The 15918-nt window shown below is 43.3% G+C and overlaps 1 protein-coding gene across 1 annotated transcript in view; it reads right to left on the reverse strand.

The window, feature by feature from the left end:
- MRPS27 (mitochondrial ribosomal protein S27) overlaps nt 1-15918 on the reverse strand; it is a 53371-nt gene that overhangs the window by 35350 nt on the left and 2103 nt on the right. Inside the window, exons 2-4 of the mRNA XM_081881240.1 lie at nt 13641-13718; nt 6750-6820; nt 3696-3754 (exon numbers count right to left, since the gene is read on the reverse strand). Of these exons, the coding sequence (XP_081737366.1) occupies nt 3696-3754; nt 6750-6820; nt 13641-13718 (208 nt within the window). The remainder of the gene's footprint in view (nt 1-3695; nt 3755-6749; nt 6821-13640; nt 13719-15918) is intronic.

A 15918-nucleotide genomic window follows, 5' to 3' on the forward strand; every position in this document is an offset into this window, starting at 1 on the left:
TAAGAATGGAGAGGTTTGATCTTCTTGTAGTCCATGGGACTCTCAAGAGTCTCCTCCAGCACCATAATTCAAAAGCATCAATTCTTCGGCGATCAGCCTTCTTTATGGTCCAGCTCTCACTTCCATACATCACTATTGGGCCAAAAGTTTAGTAAGTGCTTAATTCTCCCACTTAATATGTTTAATATGCCTCAGGTACTTTATTTCTATTTTACTTACAACAAAGATAAATACAGCTCTATTACAAATACAGCAGCACAAATATAAGATGGGGGGGCACCTGGCTTCCTAGTAGTACATGTGAAAAGGATCTGGGGGTCTTAGATGTATCAACAGAAGTATAGTGTCCAGATGAAGGAAAGCCACAGTACCACTCTATTCTGCCTTGGTCAGACCCCAAATGGAGACCTGCGTCCAGTTCTGGGCATCACAATTTAAGAAGGATACTGACAAGCTGGAATGTGTGCAATCAAGATGAAAAAGGGCCTGGAAACCAAGCCTTATGAGCAACTTAGCTGGAGTTGGGTATGTTTACCCTGGAACAGAGGCAATATGATAGCCATCTTCAAATATCTTAAGGGTTGTAATGTGGAAAATGGAGTGGATAGGGCAGCTTCTAATAAATAAATAAAATTAAATAATTGTATATTTCATTTATATCCCACCTTTCCTCCAATGAATTCAAGGTGGCGTACACAGTTCTCTCCCTGCCCTGCCCCCCCTTTATCTCTGCAACAACCCTGTGAAGTAGTTTAGGCTGAGAGACTGTGACTGGCCCGAGGTCACCAAGTGAGCTTCAGAGCCGAGTGGGGATTGGAAGTCTCTCAGGTCCTAGTCCAAAATTCTAACCACTACACCACACTAATTATTTTCATGTTGCAGGGGGGGGGTTGGGGGGGGAGAGACTGAAGCAAATCATTATTTTTAAATGAATTTCTTACCCATTTTTTACCATGAGGTCCCAGGGGTTTAAACAATATAGGAACCCAGTATTAAAATTAGTTGAAACGATTCACAATCAGTAAAACAGAGTGAGTCCTAAAATATGTATCTCAGGTTTCAAAAGACAGCATTCAGCAGAAACTATACAAAGAAGGAGCCAGGTGCAACCCTGTGGGGGAAGGAATTTCACATCTTAGGGACTGCCACAGAGAATGCCATGTCCTCGGCCATCTCCCTCCCAAACTTTTGAGGGCGGCAGAACTACAAGAGGGTCTGCAGGGAAGCAAGCAAGCAAGCAAGCAAGCAAGCAAGCAGTATTTCACATATCAGGAGCCTAAATCATATAGGCCTAAACACCCATGTGTTTTACAGTGGCTTGTAATTCAAGGCAGAAGTGAGACTGGACTGGGCACTTCCTGTTCCAAAACAACATGCAAAACACTGGCTAGTTCATCCCACAGAGAGAAGTCATGTTCTCTCCCTCATTTATAACAATAACCTTTTTCCTGCTCTACTTAGAACTCAGGCATTTAAACAGAAAGAAAGAAAGCTGAGTGAACTGCCACTGAGGAAAAGGTGGCAATGTATGTGCTATAAATATCGCATTGTGTTATACAAACCTGAGAAATATCTTTCTCCACTTTTCTTTTTCCTTGGCACATGGCTGTAGCTGTGCATTTCTGCACATTTTGATTTTATTTAGAATTTAGAGCATATTTCAAACAGCCTAGAATGTTTGCATTTACTATTTCATTACCATTGGGAAGCAGGGTAATTAACTGAAGCCCTTTATGACTTGCAAAAAGGAATCACATTAGTTTCTGAGGTTATAGATCCCTTCCTACTACCACTGTCGTACAAAAATGAATTAGGTGATATTTAGCTAAGTTCCACTCAGAGAAGATCCAGTGAAATTAATCCACATGACTAAGTTAGGTTCATTAATTTCAATGGATCTACTCTGAGTAAAACTCAGCATTTCTCCTTTCATTTATTGAAAGAAGTGCAAAAGCTCAGAACACTATACTGTACTCTCTCTCTCAAAATGGTGCAGTATGCAAGTTTTTAATTTTTTTAAAAAATGACACTGAGAATTGGGGGCAAAGAGGAGGAAGCAAGCTGAAAAACACAGACCAGCTAGGCCCATGTATAATATTCACCAATTTCTCTGAGCTGTCAATTTACTTATTTTTCCAGGTTGGGCAATGTGAGCCTTGGAGCTATTTTGCACGAGGGAAAAAGTTAGTTTCACACTAAATGTGTATTAAATAGGAAAAAGCAGCCAACCACAGCTCCCCAAAGTGTGCGCCTGTTACCCTTTGTTCTCTTTGTTTTGTTTGATGTTTAGGAAAATGAGTACCATCATAACTAACAGCTAATTTAACAGTGACGTTACAATTCAGGAAGAATGTGCTACGTTTAAGCAAAAGGAAATATGTCGTATTAAAACAAAAAACAAAGAAACCGAAGAGGAAACACTATTATTCCCGAGATGGCTGAGCAGTTCACAAATTCTGAAGACGGAACAATTAGCACTTAGGAAAATCTTCCCATTTGCCAGTTGGTGCTCAGGCTTGCCTCTTAATTAGCCCTTCCAAGCAGGCATATTTCCACGACATTGGAGGTAATGGACAATGAAATATCCTTGTCCTCCCCCAGCTCTGCAGATGCTTCCCCTCCAAACTTCTCCAGGAAAGACTTGGCCAATTTGCCACGATCATTTCCATAAATCTCATTTACACTCTGTGCTCACAGGTCCCATCGCTCTCCTCCTGCCCACTTACGGCATCCCTTCACTGCCCATGCTTAGGTGAGGCAAGACAGCTATAAAATCATAAATGAGTTTTCCCGTGAAATAACAGACCAAACAGGTAATTACAGGTTACTAATGAATCCAAAAGAGCTTGTGTTGAAAAAGAGAAATCTGTGCGCAGTTACTTACCTGTACTAGGCAGGGTGCCAGCCATGTTTACTGTACCATCTTGGCTGCCATCTGTATTTTCCAGCTACTGCTGACCTTTCTACAACTTCTAAACCTCATTTCCCAGCTGTTCCTACATAAGCAAGATAGCTAAGAACGAAGCAATAATTAAACGCTTCTGATGCCAAGACGATATGCAAATTAAGACCATATCTAAGGTCCTAGCCAACGGGATGCTGGTATCTTTGAATAATGAGTCAGTGGTAGCACTTTCGTGTTTAATCTTTCACACAGCCTTTGACATTTGGCAGTAAAAAAGTGCTGCGTATTTTTTTTAAAGGTAAGTGAACAAAGCATTTATGGATGGTGATATGTAAGACATAAATATGTCACTACCATAAAGCTGTGTAAGTACTTTTTTTAGCCAAGTGAGTTGGGTGTTTTTTAAATAATTAATTCTTACTGCTTTTTAAAATATACAAAAAACACAACTATAGCAACATATACAGACAACGTAAACTATCAGCTAATCAGAATGGGCGTTTTATTAGAGAAGAAAAAGAAAAAGAAAAACCATGCTAAGTAAAAGGAAGGAAGGAATTCCAAGTATCACGTTTTGTTGGGGGAGTCCTTTGATGTTCTTTTTTCTCTAATAAAAATCATACCACCCTACAATATTACCTTTCTTCAATTGTCCACTGACCACTCTCTAAGTTTCTGAATTACAGTATTTTTCACCCTATAGGGCGCACTGGCCCACAAATAATATATTCAATAGCCTTGATTTCTTTACCTCATAAATCAAAGTTTGGAAACCAAAAAGGTTGCTTACTTGTAAAGATAATACTCAGCTTGATCCACTTGTTCACGTGAGGTAATGTTGTCTATAAACTGAAGGAGAAAAAGATGATCAGCTCAGAGTGCAGAATGGTGCAAACCTAACTAGTTTTGTGAATGGTTCAACAAGTGTTACGGTTTGCAACTGAAGAACATTACAGTTCCAATCACTTGCCAGGTAAATGGAACATCATATAATTGTACTGAACACAGTCAATTACAATTGGGACATATGGCAAGTCATTTACAAACCAGTTGTAACTGGGCTACTCAATTCTATTCCCCGTTCCACCTGTTTTCCTGCCCCCACCTTGCAACTGTCAGTCAGCAATCCTTGGCCTCTGAAGCTCACTCAATCCTCAATGGCCTGTTTTTGTGCTTCACCTCTCTTAGCCCTCCCCCACAAAATATTTGTACTTCTACAAACTTTGGGGTTCCCCCAAATCTGCTAATGCCTCTATCTTGTGCAGTGCAGAACAGGTGTCATGCAACGGCACAGAGGTCTGAGCATCAGAAATAGAGGGAACGACTCCACATTATTTATGTAGTTGTTAAATTTATATGGCTGTCCATCTATGCTTTTTTAAAGATTGTACATTATGAAGATAGGCTTGAAATACACAGTAATACTGAAAGGGAACAATTGCTGGCAAAATCTTGGGAGATGAAGCATGAGTAGGACATCCAGTGACCATCGGGTAGGGCTCCAATATATTGCATAGTTCCTTCAACCTTTCTTTAAGCAAAAGCAAAAAACAAATTATGCAAAACAGTTGAAATATGCAAAACTTGCTTAATTTGCATAATCTATGCAGCTCACAGGACTCCACATGTTTTGGTAATGTCACAGAAATTCTTTTTTCTTTTTTCAAAAAATGCAAAGTGCATGTAGCGCCATCAGAAATCATCACTATGAAGTCTACCCTTCATGTTTTCATTTATCATTTCCTTCAGAAACACCAGGTCGTTCCCCATTTCTAGGACATAGTGAAACATGAAACGCTGGGAAGCCTAGGAGGGAGCACAGCAGGACTTCATCAAAGGCAATGGAAGCTCCTGAGAGAGCTCCTGAACAACAACTACTACTAATTAATTATTATTATTATTATTATTGTTTGTTAAATTTGTTCGTCACTTTATGTTGCCCAAGGCGACCAAAGCAACTTACAACCAAACTTCTAAGCTGTAGCAGGTGTAGCTTCTCCTATCACTACAGCACTGTGATGGGAAAAGTCCTGTATGGTGAAATCTTACTGGGCTGGTGGATCCCTATTTTCCAGTATCTGTCAGGGGCAGGGAAAGAACTACCCACACTTAAGTCCTTGGATGTCACTGAAGAGCAATCATCCATTCTCTCGACTTTGGGGATTAAGGACACATGTCCAGTTCCACATGAATGCAGTATATTGAGCTATGTATAATTATCGGTGAACTGGAAGAAGCCAAATGGAAGCAGCTGCTTTCTCTTTGATGTGGTACCGGAATTGGAGAAAAACACCCAATTAAATGAACAAACAGCATGTGCTGCTCTGGTTTTAAATCGTTATACAACGATGAGGTCAGATGAAAAGACAATTTTTGGTTCAAGATGCACCCCCAACTCAAGCTACGGACCTGATAACTCCAGGGGAGTACATCCTGTCAAGAAAAGGTTGTCTGCTCACTTCCTGGACCCTAAAGCCCACAACACTCAGCACCTTCAGCTTGTCTGCGTTCAGTTTCAGTTTAATGGCCCACACTCTGCCCATTACCACCTCAAGGCAGCAGCCCAGCATCTCAACCGCCTCTCCTGATTCACATGGCATTGAGAGATAAAGTTTTCAAAAAAAGGTCAAGATGCACATTTTTGTCCAGGCCTTTGTGGGTGGAGGACGAGATCAGACTATCCTTCCCATTGCAGTGCTGTAGTTATTTCCAACTGATTCTCTAATCTGTGGTCTAGTAATGTTTATGCAGAACATTTTATTTGAATTGAGCAACATGTAACCCTCTCTGGGACCATAGGCCCCAACTCTACAGGGCTGAGGGCCCTCCCAAAGTAAGCAGGGACAGGGCTGAGCCCACCCAACCTTGAGGGGCAGGGCCCCACCAGGCCTCCCCGCAGTGGTGGAGGGCCACCCCAGGGCCCGCAGCCTCCGCCCAACGTCACATGTGTGATGTCACAAAAATACGAAGTGTCCCCCCCCCCATATTGTCACGTGGAACTTGGCATCTCTGTCTGGGACTGTGTGGTGAAGTGTGGGCTGTATATGACTACAAATAAAAAAAATGTAACCCACCAGAGGCTGGGATTGAAAGACAGGGAATGGAATATTGTATCAGGCTACTAGTTTGATAAGCTATTAGTTGTAGAATGCCCAGTACACTTTAATATGAATACAAATAATTAATAACCATCAAGTTATTAATTTCCTGCTTGGCAGGGGGTTGGACTCGATGGCCCTTGTGGTCTCTTCCAACTCTATGATTCTAAGTGTCCTCATGCTTCCACATCTGGACACTACAAGAACATCTGGCCTAGTACGGCTACAATGTTCTTTTCCAGGCAGTCTTATCTTTCTTTCTTTTTCAAAATCCAATTTAGTTGATTGCCTTGATGCTATATTGACATGCATGACCTCCACATGCCAGCAATACTTTATTGACACTTTAGAACTTGGAATCTTATCTCTAGGCCTGGGGGAGTTAAGAAGTAGAGCTTGTACTACAAAGCATTAGCGTTATAGCCAAAGAAGGTCAGCTCAATAGTGAGACAAATAATGTAGATTAAAAAGTAATAACAAAGCTTGAGAAGAGAGATTAGAAAGAAGGCACATCACACTGAGGCAAATCATCTCAACTCATCTCAGGGCTTTAAATGACTATCATTGTGCCCTCAGCACAATACTAACTCAGTAACTTTAGATCACAGTATAGCATATGCAGCAAAAAATATTTCAGTTCAAGATCTCCTGGAAGAAAAGAGGTTATATCTGCCTAGGGGCTTTTTAGCGAGGGTTGAGGGTATTGTGGCTTTCATCTTTAGCCAAACTGGAGTTTGCATTCTTACCCGGGATACAGTTAAGGAGCTGACAGGAAGCTTTCTTTCATAGGTTCTGTCCATCAGAGTGGCTAGTTCAGCTGTAGAAAGAAAATAAAAAATCTTCAATTATCACTAATCATTTCTGAGAAGGAAAAAAAAACCCAAAGGAGTATAAACAAAGTTACCCAGTGATCTGGACTAAAAGACAGATAAAAGCATTTAATGTAAGCCTCCATTTTTAAATATCAGCCATGGAAATGTAATAACTTCTCCTCACTCCAGCCATAGGATTAGCACTGCCTTCTCAGGGAACAGTGGACATGGAAGTTAGCCTTTCTTCCTACAACCATAGCTCTACACCAGGCTTTCTCAAACTTGGGTCTCCAGCTGTCTGTGGACTACAGTTCCCATCATCCCTGACCACTGGTCCTGCTAGCTAGGGATGATGGGAGTTGTAGTCCAAGTCTGGGAAACCTTGCTATAGAAACACAGCGTAAAGCTGCATAAACTAGAACTATGGCTTTTGAATTGGACACAGACTTGAAACATGTATGTTCCGAAATTATCAGAATGAAAACTGAATCTGCACAATTTATTCCAGATGTAGACTTCTGATTTTCTATTTCTGAACTTTCAAACCCCTTGGGCAAATGCTGTTGAACTACCACTCTCATAATCCCATAAGCCATTCTTGCTGGGGCTGATGGGCTTTGTAGTTCAGCAACATCAGGAGGGCTAAAGGCTCTCACACCTCCCACACTAGAGCAGGGATGGGCAACCTGTGGTCTTCTGGATGATACTGGACTCCAGTTTCCATCAACCCCAGCCAGCATGGCCAATGGTCAGGGATGATGGGAGTTATGGTCCAGCAACATCAGGAGAGTAACAGGTTCCCCACCCCTGCAATACAGCTTCGTCATGCTAATCATTGGTGCACAAGACTCTTTCTTTGGTAGAAGCATAGATAATCTGGTCCAGCCCCCTTCAATGCAGCAATCTCAGCTAAAGCATCCATGACAAATGACTGTCCAAGCTCTGCTTAATAGCCTCCAAGGAAGAAGAGTTCACAGCCTCCCAAGGGAGATAATGCCACTGCCAAACAGCTCAAAAGTTTTTCCTGATGTAGTCTGATGTCTTCACAAAGTACTTGGAAATCTTTGCCAGAGCTTTTGCTCCAGTATAAAGCATGCTCTGCTGACACACATTCATCAGCCCCATCGTGAAATGCTTCAAAAACAGGTAGTAGAAATCAGGTTAACTGAACAGAGTAGCAGTTCTGCCAGCAAAGCTTCAATTACTGTTTCACTACTGGGAAAGAAATGAATAATTCATTTTGCATTTGCCTCTTTTATACACTTGCAGCATTCCTGCAAAAAAAAATAGGACTTTCCCTTGATTCATCGTATGTACTCTGTGCAGCTTGTTATTTAATATTTTAAACTCTAGTTGTCATTTAGTCAAATTGAGTCTCATGTGTCAGATAACAACAACAACAACAACAACAACAACAATAATTTTATTATTTATACCCTGCCCATCTGGCTGGTTTTCCCAGAGAAGGCCCTCTGCCTGGTTCCCTGTAACCTTGCTTCTTGCAGTGAGAGAACCAGCAGAAGACCCTCAGAGGAAGACCTCAGTGTCCAGGCTGAACAATGGGGCAGGAAATGCTCCTTCAGGTATACTGGGCTGAGGGCCTTTTGGGGCTTTAAAGGTCAGCATCAACACTTTGAATTGTGCTCAGAAGTACACTGGAAGCCAGTAAAGATCCTTTAGGACCTGTGTTATATGGTCCCGGCGGCCACTCCCAGTCACTAGTCTAACTGCTGCATTCCGGATTAGTTGTAGTTTCCAGGTCACCTTCAAAGGTAGCCCCACATAGAGTGCATTGCACAGCAATGCACTCTACGTGGAGTGTATGTACCACTCTGGCGAGACAGTCTGCAGGCAGGTATGGTCTCAGCCGGCGTACCAGATGGAGCTGGTAGACAGCTGCCCTGGACACAGAATTGACCTGCAACTCAATGGACAGCTGGGTCCAAAATGACTCCCAGGCTGCATACCTGGTCCTTCAGGAGCACAATCACCTCATTCAGGACCAGGGAGTCCCCCATACCTGCCCGCTCCCTGTTCCCCCAAAACAGTATTTCTGTCTTGTCAGGATTTAACCTCAATCTGTTAACTGCCATCCATCCTCCAGACACTCACACAGGACCTTTATTGCCTTCACTGGTTCAGATTTGAAGGAGAGGTAGAGCTGGTTACCATCTCCATACTGGTGAATGCCCAACCCCCTGATGATCTCTCCCAGCGGCTTCATATAGATGTTAAAAAGCATGGGGGAGAGGATGGAGCCCTGAGGCACCCCACAAGTGAGAGCCCAGGAGTCTGAACACTCATCCCCCACCACCACTTTCTGAACAGGAAGGAAGGAGTGTAACCACTGTATAACAGTGACCCCAGCTCCCAGCTCCTCTAGGCGGTTCAGAAGGATGTCATGGTCAATGGTGTCAAAGGCCGTTGACAGATCCAGCAGGACCAGGAAACAGCTTTCACCTTGGTCCCTGGCCCGCAGAGATCATTGACCAGTGCGACCAAGACAGTTTCAGTCCCATGATGAGGCCTGAATCCCGATTGGAAGGGATCCAAATGGTCTGCATCCTCCAGGCTGGAGTTGTTCAGCAACCACCCACTCGATCACCTTGCCCAAGAATGGAAGATTTGAGACTGGACGACACTTGGCCACATTGGTTAAGCGTCTGTTCCCAATATGAGCAAGACTATTCTAATCAGATGGTAAGTGGCAAACTCTCAATTTAGCTGGATCAGTTCTTTATCAGTATAGCAAGATTACAAATGCCCTGGGTACAGAAGGCAAATAGTATTTCCTTTAAGGCACTGTTTTTCTCAAACTTGGGTCCCCAGCTGTTGTTGGACTACAACTCCCATCATCCTAAGCTAGCAGGACCAGTAGTCAGGAATGATGGGAGTTATAGTCCAACAAAAACTTACTACAAAGAGACTTCGGGCACCTCTGGGTTGAACAGTTATTGGCTAGTTTCCAATCTCCCCTTTTCAGTGTGGGTTGTTAGGAGAAAATTGTCAATCTTTGTCTGGTGTCTATATTACCTATGGCGTACAAAAGATATATATTGTCTTTCTACAAAGCCCAAATTACTGAAATGGAAATCTCATGAATCAGCCAAAGAAAATCATAATGAATTCTAAATTCAGAGTGACATCCATCCAACAACTAAGCATAACCTTCCAAAATAATGAGATCTAAGATTGCCTATTGATGAAATTTGCTTTACCACTGTCTGTAGAGATTAAAATTCCCAGTCCCTATAAATGGGTGACTCAAGGGACTTGTAACTAGGAATAAAGCTTTTCAACTCCCAAAACTGCTGGTTCAAATCTGGCTCAGGTCAGCACCAATCAATGGAAGGTTATTGTATAATAGCTGCTTGGTATCCTCTTTGAAATAAATCAGTGGTCTCAAGTTTAGTTTCTAATGGACAGGAGGAAAAACCACTAGCACAAAGAGGTACTGTAGATTGCAGGCAGTCTCCTTAAGGATGTCAGTACTCTCATATGGCATTCAGTATTTCAATATGTCAGTATCCTCATATGGCATTCAAAAAACCACTGTTAAGCAGTAAATTTCTCCTGAGGTTTAGACAAATAATGGGATTTTCAGTTACAGATACGTCCGAGGCCTCGTGCGACCTTCAATGCAGCTTCTGGTTTTCTACCAGATGTTACGTTGGAGGCTTCGCAAGGCCCTGCATGTTGCCTGGGAGGTTAGCACCCACACAAAAAACAAATCTGTGGGCCCCTTTGAGTTGGCACCAGTGCTTGGCAAAGGGGCACAGCCCTCACCCCATTAAGAAGTAAAGAAGAACCCTGCTGGAACAGACAAAATGGCCTATCTAGCCCAGCATCCCATTTCCCATAGTGGCCAACCAAATGCCTACAGGAACACAAAACATAAGGGCAACAGACACCTCCCTTTGTCGTCCCCCTTCTACCTGTATGCTGCATCAGCATCTGATTCTGGAGAAAGCATATAACTAATAGCTGTTGACAGCCAATGGCCCCTCTAATAAAGCATCCTTTCTTCACAGTGGCCAACCAGATGTCTATGAGGAGCTCAAAAGCAAGACCTGAGCTCAAAAGCACTCTCCCCTCTTGCAGTTTCCTGCAACTGGCATTCAGAAGCCTCTCACCATGAAAGCAGAACATAGCCATGGTGGTTAGTAGCGACAAATAGCCTTATCCTCCATAAATGTGTCTAATTCTCTTTTAAAGCCATCCACACTGGCAACTATAACCTTGTGTCTGTGAAAAACTATTTCCTCCCCCCACCCTAATCTGACTCTCCCTCCATTCAGTTTCACTGGATGACCCCAGGGTCTGATACAGTGGACGCTCGGGTCGCGAACATGATCCATGCGAGAAACACATTCACAACCCATGGAGTTCACAACCTGCAGCACCTCGTCTGCGCACGTGTGGGTTGCGATTCGGTGCTTCTGCGCATGTGCCAAAACCCGTTCCGGTCATTCTGGGTTTGGTGTGGTGCGCAACCCGAAATCACACAACCTGAAGCGTCTGTTACCCAAGGTATGACTGTATTATGAAGGAGAGAGAAAAACCTCTTTTTCTCCACTTTTTCCACATCGTGCATTAATTTCATGAAGCTTGCTTTATTCACTTGAAAGCATTTGTAAACTGCTTAATATTTTTAAAACCTCTAAACATTGTACAACGTAACAACAATAAAAAAATCAAAACAAAGAAACACAACATAAAACTTGTAAAACAGTAATGTAAAGCTTTATAAAATCAGGAATTCAAACAATTTTTTTAAAAAAACAAGGTCCTAACTTAAGGATCAGGGAAACCTTGGGCAAAAAAGTGTGTCTTTACGAGTTTCCATCCCCACCCTTCAATACTTGCATTTTTCTTTTTTATTAGACTAAAAAACCCCCAAACATTTCAATCTTTCATAGCCTAAGAATTGTTCTAGCCTTTTGTTTGTCCATTTCTGCACCTTTTTCTGCACCTTCCATCCCCTTTGTCAACACCGAGCCCTGGAACAATCCCATGATTAATGCTTGCATTCTTTCCCTTTTCGAAATTAATCAACCTGCTGTGTAATCACAAAGGTGTTTCAGAACCACAACCCATTTTAATGTTCTTTTAAAAAGAGTGGTGAAATCCAGGCTTTAACTGCTATGTCTGTGAACAATAGAGCCTTTAAATGGTGCTAAGGGAAGATTCATCCACACCACGGGCACTTCATGCGTGACTCCCCCACCCACCCACAGGAGAAAATGCAGAGCAGCCCCTGAAAATGGGGAGCCCCAGCAACATCCACACTTGTGTACATCACACAGCACCAACATTTCCCCCTTACAGAGAGATTATCTCCATCATGTGCAATTGTAATGCTTCCCTGAGTGACCATTGTTGCAAAACTAATGCATCCCTTGATTGAGAGTTGCCATCATCTGCAAAGACAGCACTGCCATCTTGTGATCAAATAACAGATAATGCAAGAATTACTATTTGCAAACTGAAAAGCCCAGATTTTTTCAACCAAATAAAGACAGGAATTGTTACATTCCACATACAATTATTTATCCCAGTCTCTATTTCTTTGACCTTCTGTCCATTCAGAATCCTGACTTGGCAGCTTGCCTCCTAGGATTTCTGCCCATTTTTCCTTCAAAGTTAGATGGCCAGCTATTTCTTCCTGCCTAAATCATTGATTAATGCATCATCTTTTAGCATTAATCCTGTGGGATTTGACTGTCCAGTATCACAAATAATCCTGTGGGATTTGACTGTCCAGGATCCTGTGGGATTTGACTGCCCAGTATCAAGGGCATAGCCATTGATGAGGAGCTGGGATGTGGGATGCCATGATAGAGCCATGGGGAAAAGTTATGTTACATGTTATGGGAAAGAGGAGAAATAACTTCCATAGAAATGCCATTTGCAATAGCAGCCCCCGTTCTGCTTTGAAAGGCTCTTGGATTCTGCAACCACAAAGGCCGCATCTACACTGTACATTTAAAGCAGATTCAAACCACTTTAAACAGTCTGTGAACTGTAGCTTGTTAAGGGTCCTGAGAGTTGTTAGGAGACCCCTCTACCCCTCAGAGAGTTACCATTCCCAGTTTTTTAACAATCAATCCCTCTTCCAAAGGAACTCTGGGAATGGTAACTTTGAGCGGAATAGGGGTCTCCTCTCAGCACCCTGAACACACTTTCCCTGGGGGAAGCCATGCCTCCTGAAAGATATACGATACTACTTTAAACATATAGTGCAGATAGAGCCAAGGGCTAACATAACTTCTATTCCAGAATTTAATGTCTCGACAGTTCTCCACTTCTTTCTCACATACCTCACCCTCAACAACTCAGGTGTCTTGCTCTGGGAAAACCTGGTGAAGACCACTAACAAATGTGAATTTACAGGGCCTTTTTGGCGGCCCATAGCAACATTTGACACTATGCTCCCACCCCAGCCCTCACACCGCCTTGCCAAAACCAGTGACGTGAGGTGCTAGGCTTTGGGAAGGAGGCATGAGGGATCTGACAGTGCCCTGGAGTCCTCCCACCTCCTTCCCAAAGCCTGGTTAGCACTTTCCCAGATTTAGGACCGTGCCAGAGCCAGGTGCTTCCTTCCCAAAGTCCAGCGACTCTCTTATCTGGCTTTGGGAAGGCAGCATGAGGGCTGGGGAGCAGTCAAATTTTGGCTTTGCTGCCCCCACCCTGCACGACAAGGCAGTGTGTGACCTGCAGATTCTGTGTCAAAGTACTCTTGCAGCCCACTTGGTATGAACAGTTGGACTGCCCTGATTTAGACAATAGTTCATCATTATTTTAGACTCCAATGTATTTCCTTACCCAGGCTCTGCTGATCTTTTTCTCTTTGTTCCCATGTTGAACTGTCCACATATGCAGCTGAAAGAATACATCTTCTACCTAATAAAAAGAGAGTCAATAGCAATATATAAGCACTATCATTTAGAAAGGTTTCAATTTCTCTAAATGCACATTTTATTAGTCACCTTCTTTTTTAAACATTCAGTTCTCTAAATTAAATGCAATAAATTGACATCATGCTTTGGAATCCAAACACTGTAGAACTGAGAACTCTGATCTCCCTGTCAGCTTTACTGAATATGGCTTTAGGGGGTGTCCGGCCACTACATCATAAATCAGACCTCCATAAAACACAGGCTGATCTTATAATTCATTGCATATTGCCTTGTTATTAACAGGAGTACATAAACATGATTCCCCATCTAAAAGGTGCTGATTAAAAGGTGAAATACTAGTTCCTTTCAAGTAACGCAAAAGTGGAATCTGAAATCCATATGCCTACAGTTAATGCAAAATATTTGTACTGCCAAGACTACAGTATTTATTCCAGCACTCCAAGTGAATGTTAGATGTTAGACAGCATGGGGGATAATTATGAACCCTGACAAACCCCACAAGGAAGGCTTCACGGGGCCAGAGCACTCCCCAAGCATCACCCTCTGGAAATGACCATCCAATTAGGAGTGGAACCACCACAAAGCTGTGCCACCTACCCCTTCTGGGCAGCTGCTCCAGAAACATACCACCGTCGATGATACTGAAAGCTGCTGAGAGGTTGAGAATTAACAAAGACACATTTCCCCTCTCTCTCTCTCTTTTGACATAGGTTACCATATAGGGCAACCAAAGTAGTTTCGGTGTCAAAACCGTGTCTAAAGCCCAACTGAAATGGGTCTAAAACCAGTTTCTTCCAAGAGTGCCTGGATCTGGTCCATGACCACATCATGCTCAAGAACCTTGCCCAAGAAGGAGAGATTGGCTACTGGCTGGTAGTTACAGTACTTAGATTTTCTATACCCAGGGAGGGTTTCTTGAAGAGTAGTTTTACCACTGCCTCCTTCAAACAGGTAAGGATCACCCCCTCTTGCAAGGAAGCATTAATCGCCTCCTGGCCTAGCAGGTTGTCTCCCTCCCTGCTAGTTTTTCATGGCCAATAGAGAGGGGCTGTTTAGCCTTGGTGGGGTTGAAGAAGCCTACAGTTGCCCCACACCCTCAAACCACCTGGTTAAAAAATGGTCTAGGTGTATATTTTAGGATCATAGAGTAGGAAGTATGCTGCGTTCAGAAATAAATCTAGTGCTGGACAATGTCCTTGATAGTCCTTGCTCACTTGGTCCTCTTGAGTGCGCAAGGGGGTCAGACTAATGCAAAGGAGTCAAATGAGATTTGTAACCATAAACCTGACCGGGCAACCTAACTTCATTCCAACAGCACAATTTCCCATTCCCCCATTAAATTTGAATGCAGGAGTCAAGATAGGGCTCATTGCTGAGACACAAAATGTTCCCCTGAGCAAGCCCAACAACCATAATTCCAATGTCCCATTGCTTAAGATATCACACTGCACTGGCTTTTCCTGGACATTTTGACATGTCTGAGGTGGTCAAACTCCAAACTCAAAATGTAGAATTTGAATGCTTGTACTCAATGTCATTCTGACATCTTAGATGTTCAATACACTTAGTAGCAGGAGACTCTTTCAGGTGGTTCGCAATTTAACGGAACCACCTTTACCACCGGGGCCTTGTAAAGACCCCAAGATCTCCTGCAATGATTTTGCAAAGTTTTTTTGCAGATAAAATCACTCATATTCGGAAGGAGCTAGACACCACCATGGGAGCAGGGCTGGGGCGGGAGAGTGCTAGAGCTCTGTCTATAACATCCTTCTGGACCGTCTAGAGGGGCTGGGAGCTGGGGGCACTGTTATACAGTGGTGCCCCGCAAGACGAACGCCTCGCAAGACGGAAAACCCACTAGACATTTTCACAAGACATTTTCGTTTTGCGAAGCCCATAGGGAAATTCGTTTTGCGAAGCGCCTCCAAAACGGAAATCCCTTTTGTCTAGCGGGGCACCACTGTACTGTTTTTGGGGGACAGGGGGCGGGCTGGTGTGGAGGACTCCCTGGTCCTGAATAGGGTAACTGTGCCCCTGAAGGACCAGGTGCGCAGCCTGGGAGTCATTTTGGACTCACAGCTGTCCATGGAGGCGCAGGTCAATTCTGTATCCAGGGCAGCTGTCTACCAACTCCACCTGGTACGCAGGCTGAGACCCTACCTGCCTGCGGACTGTCTCGCCAG

This window comes from Podarcis erhardii (assembly GCF_964252035.2).
Source record: "Podarcis erhardii genome assembly, chromosome: 11".
NCBI classification, from domain to species: domain Eukaryota; kingdom Metazoa; phylum Chordata; class Lepidosauria; order Squamata; family Lacertidae; genus Podarcis; species Podarcis erhardii.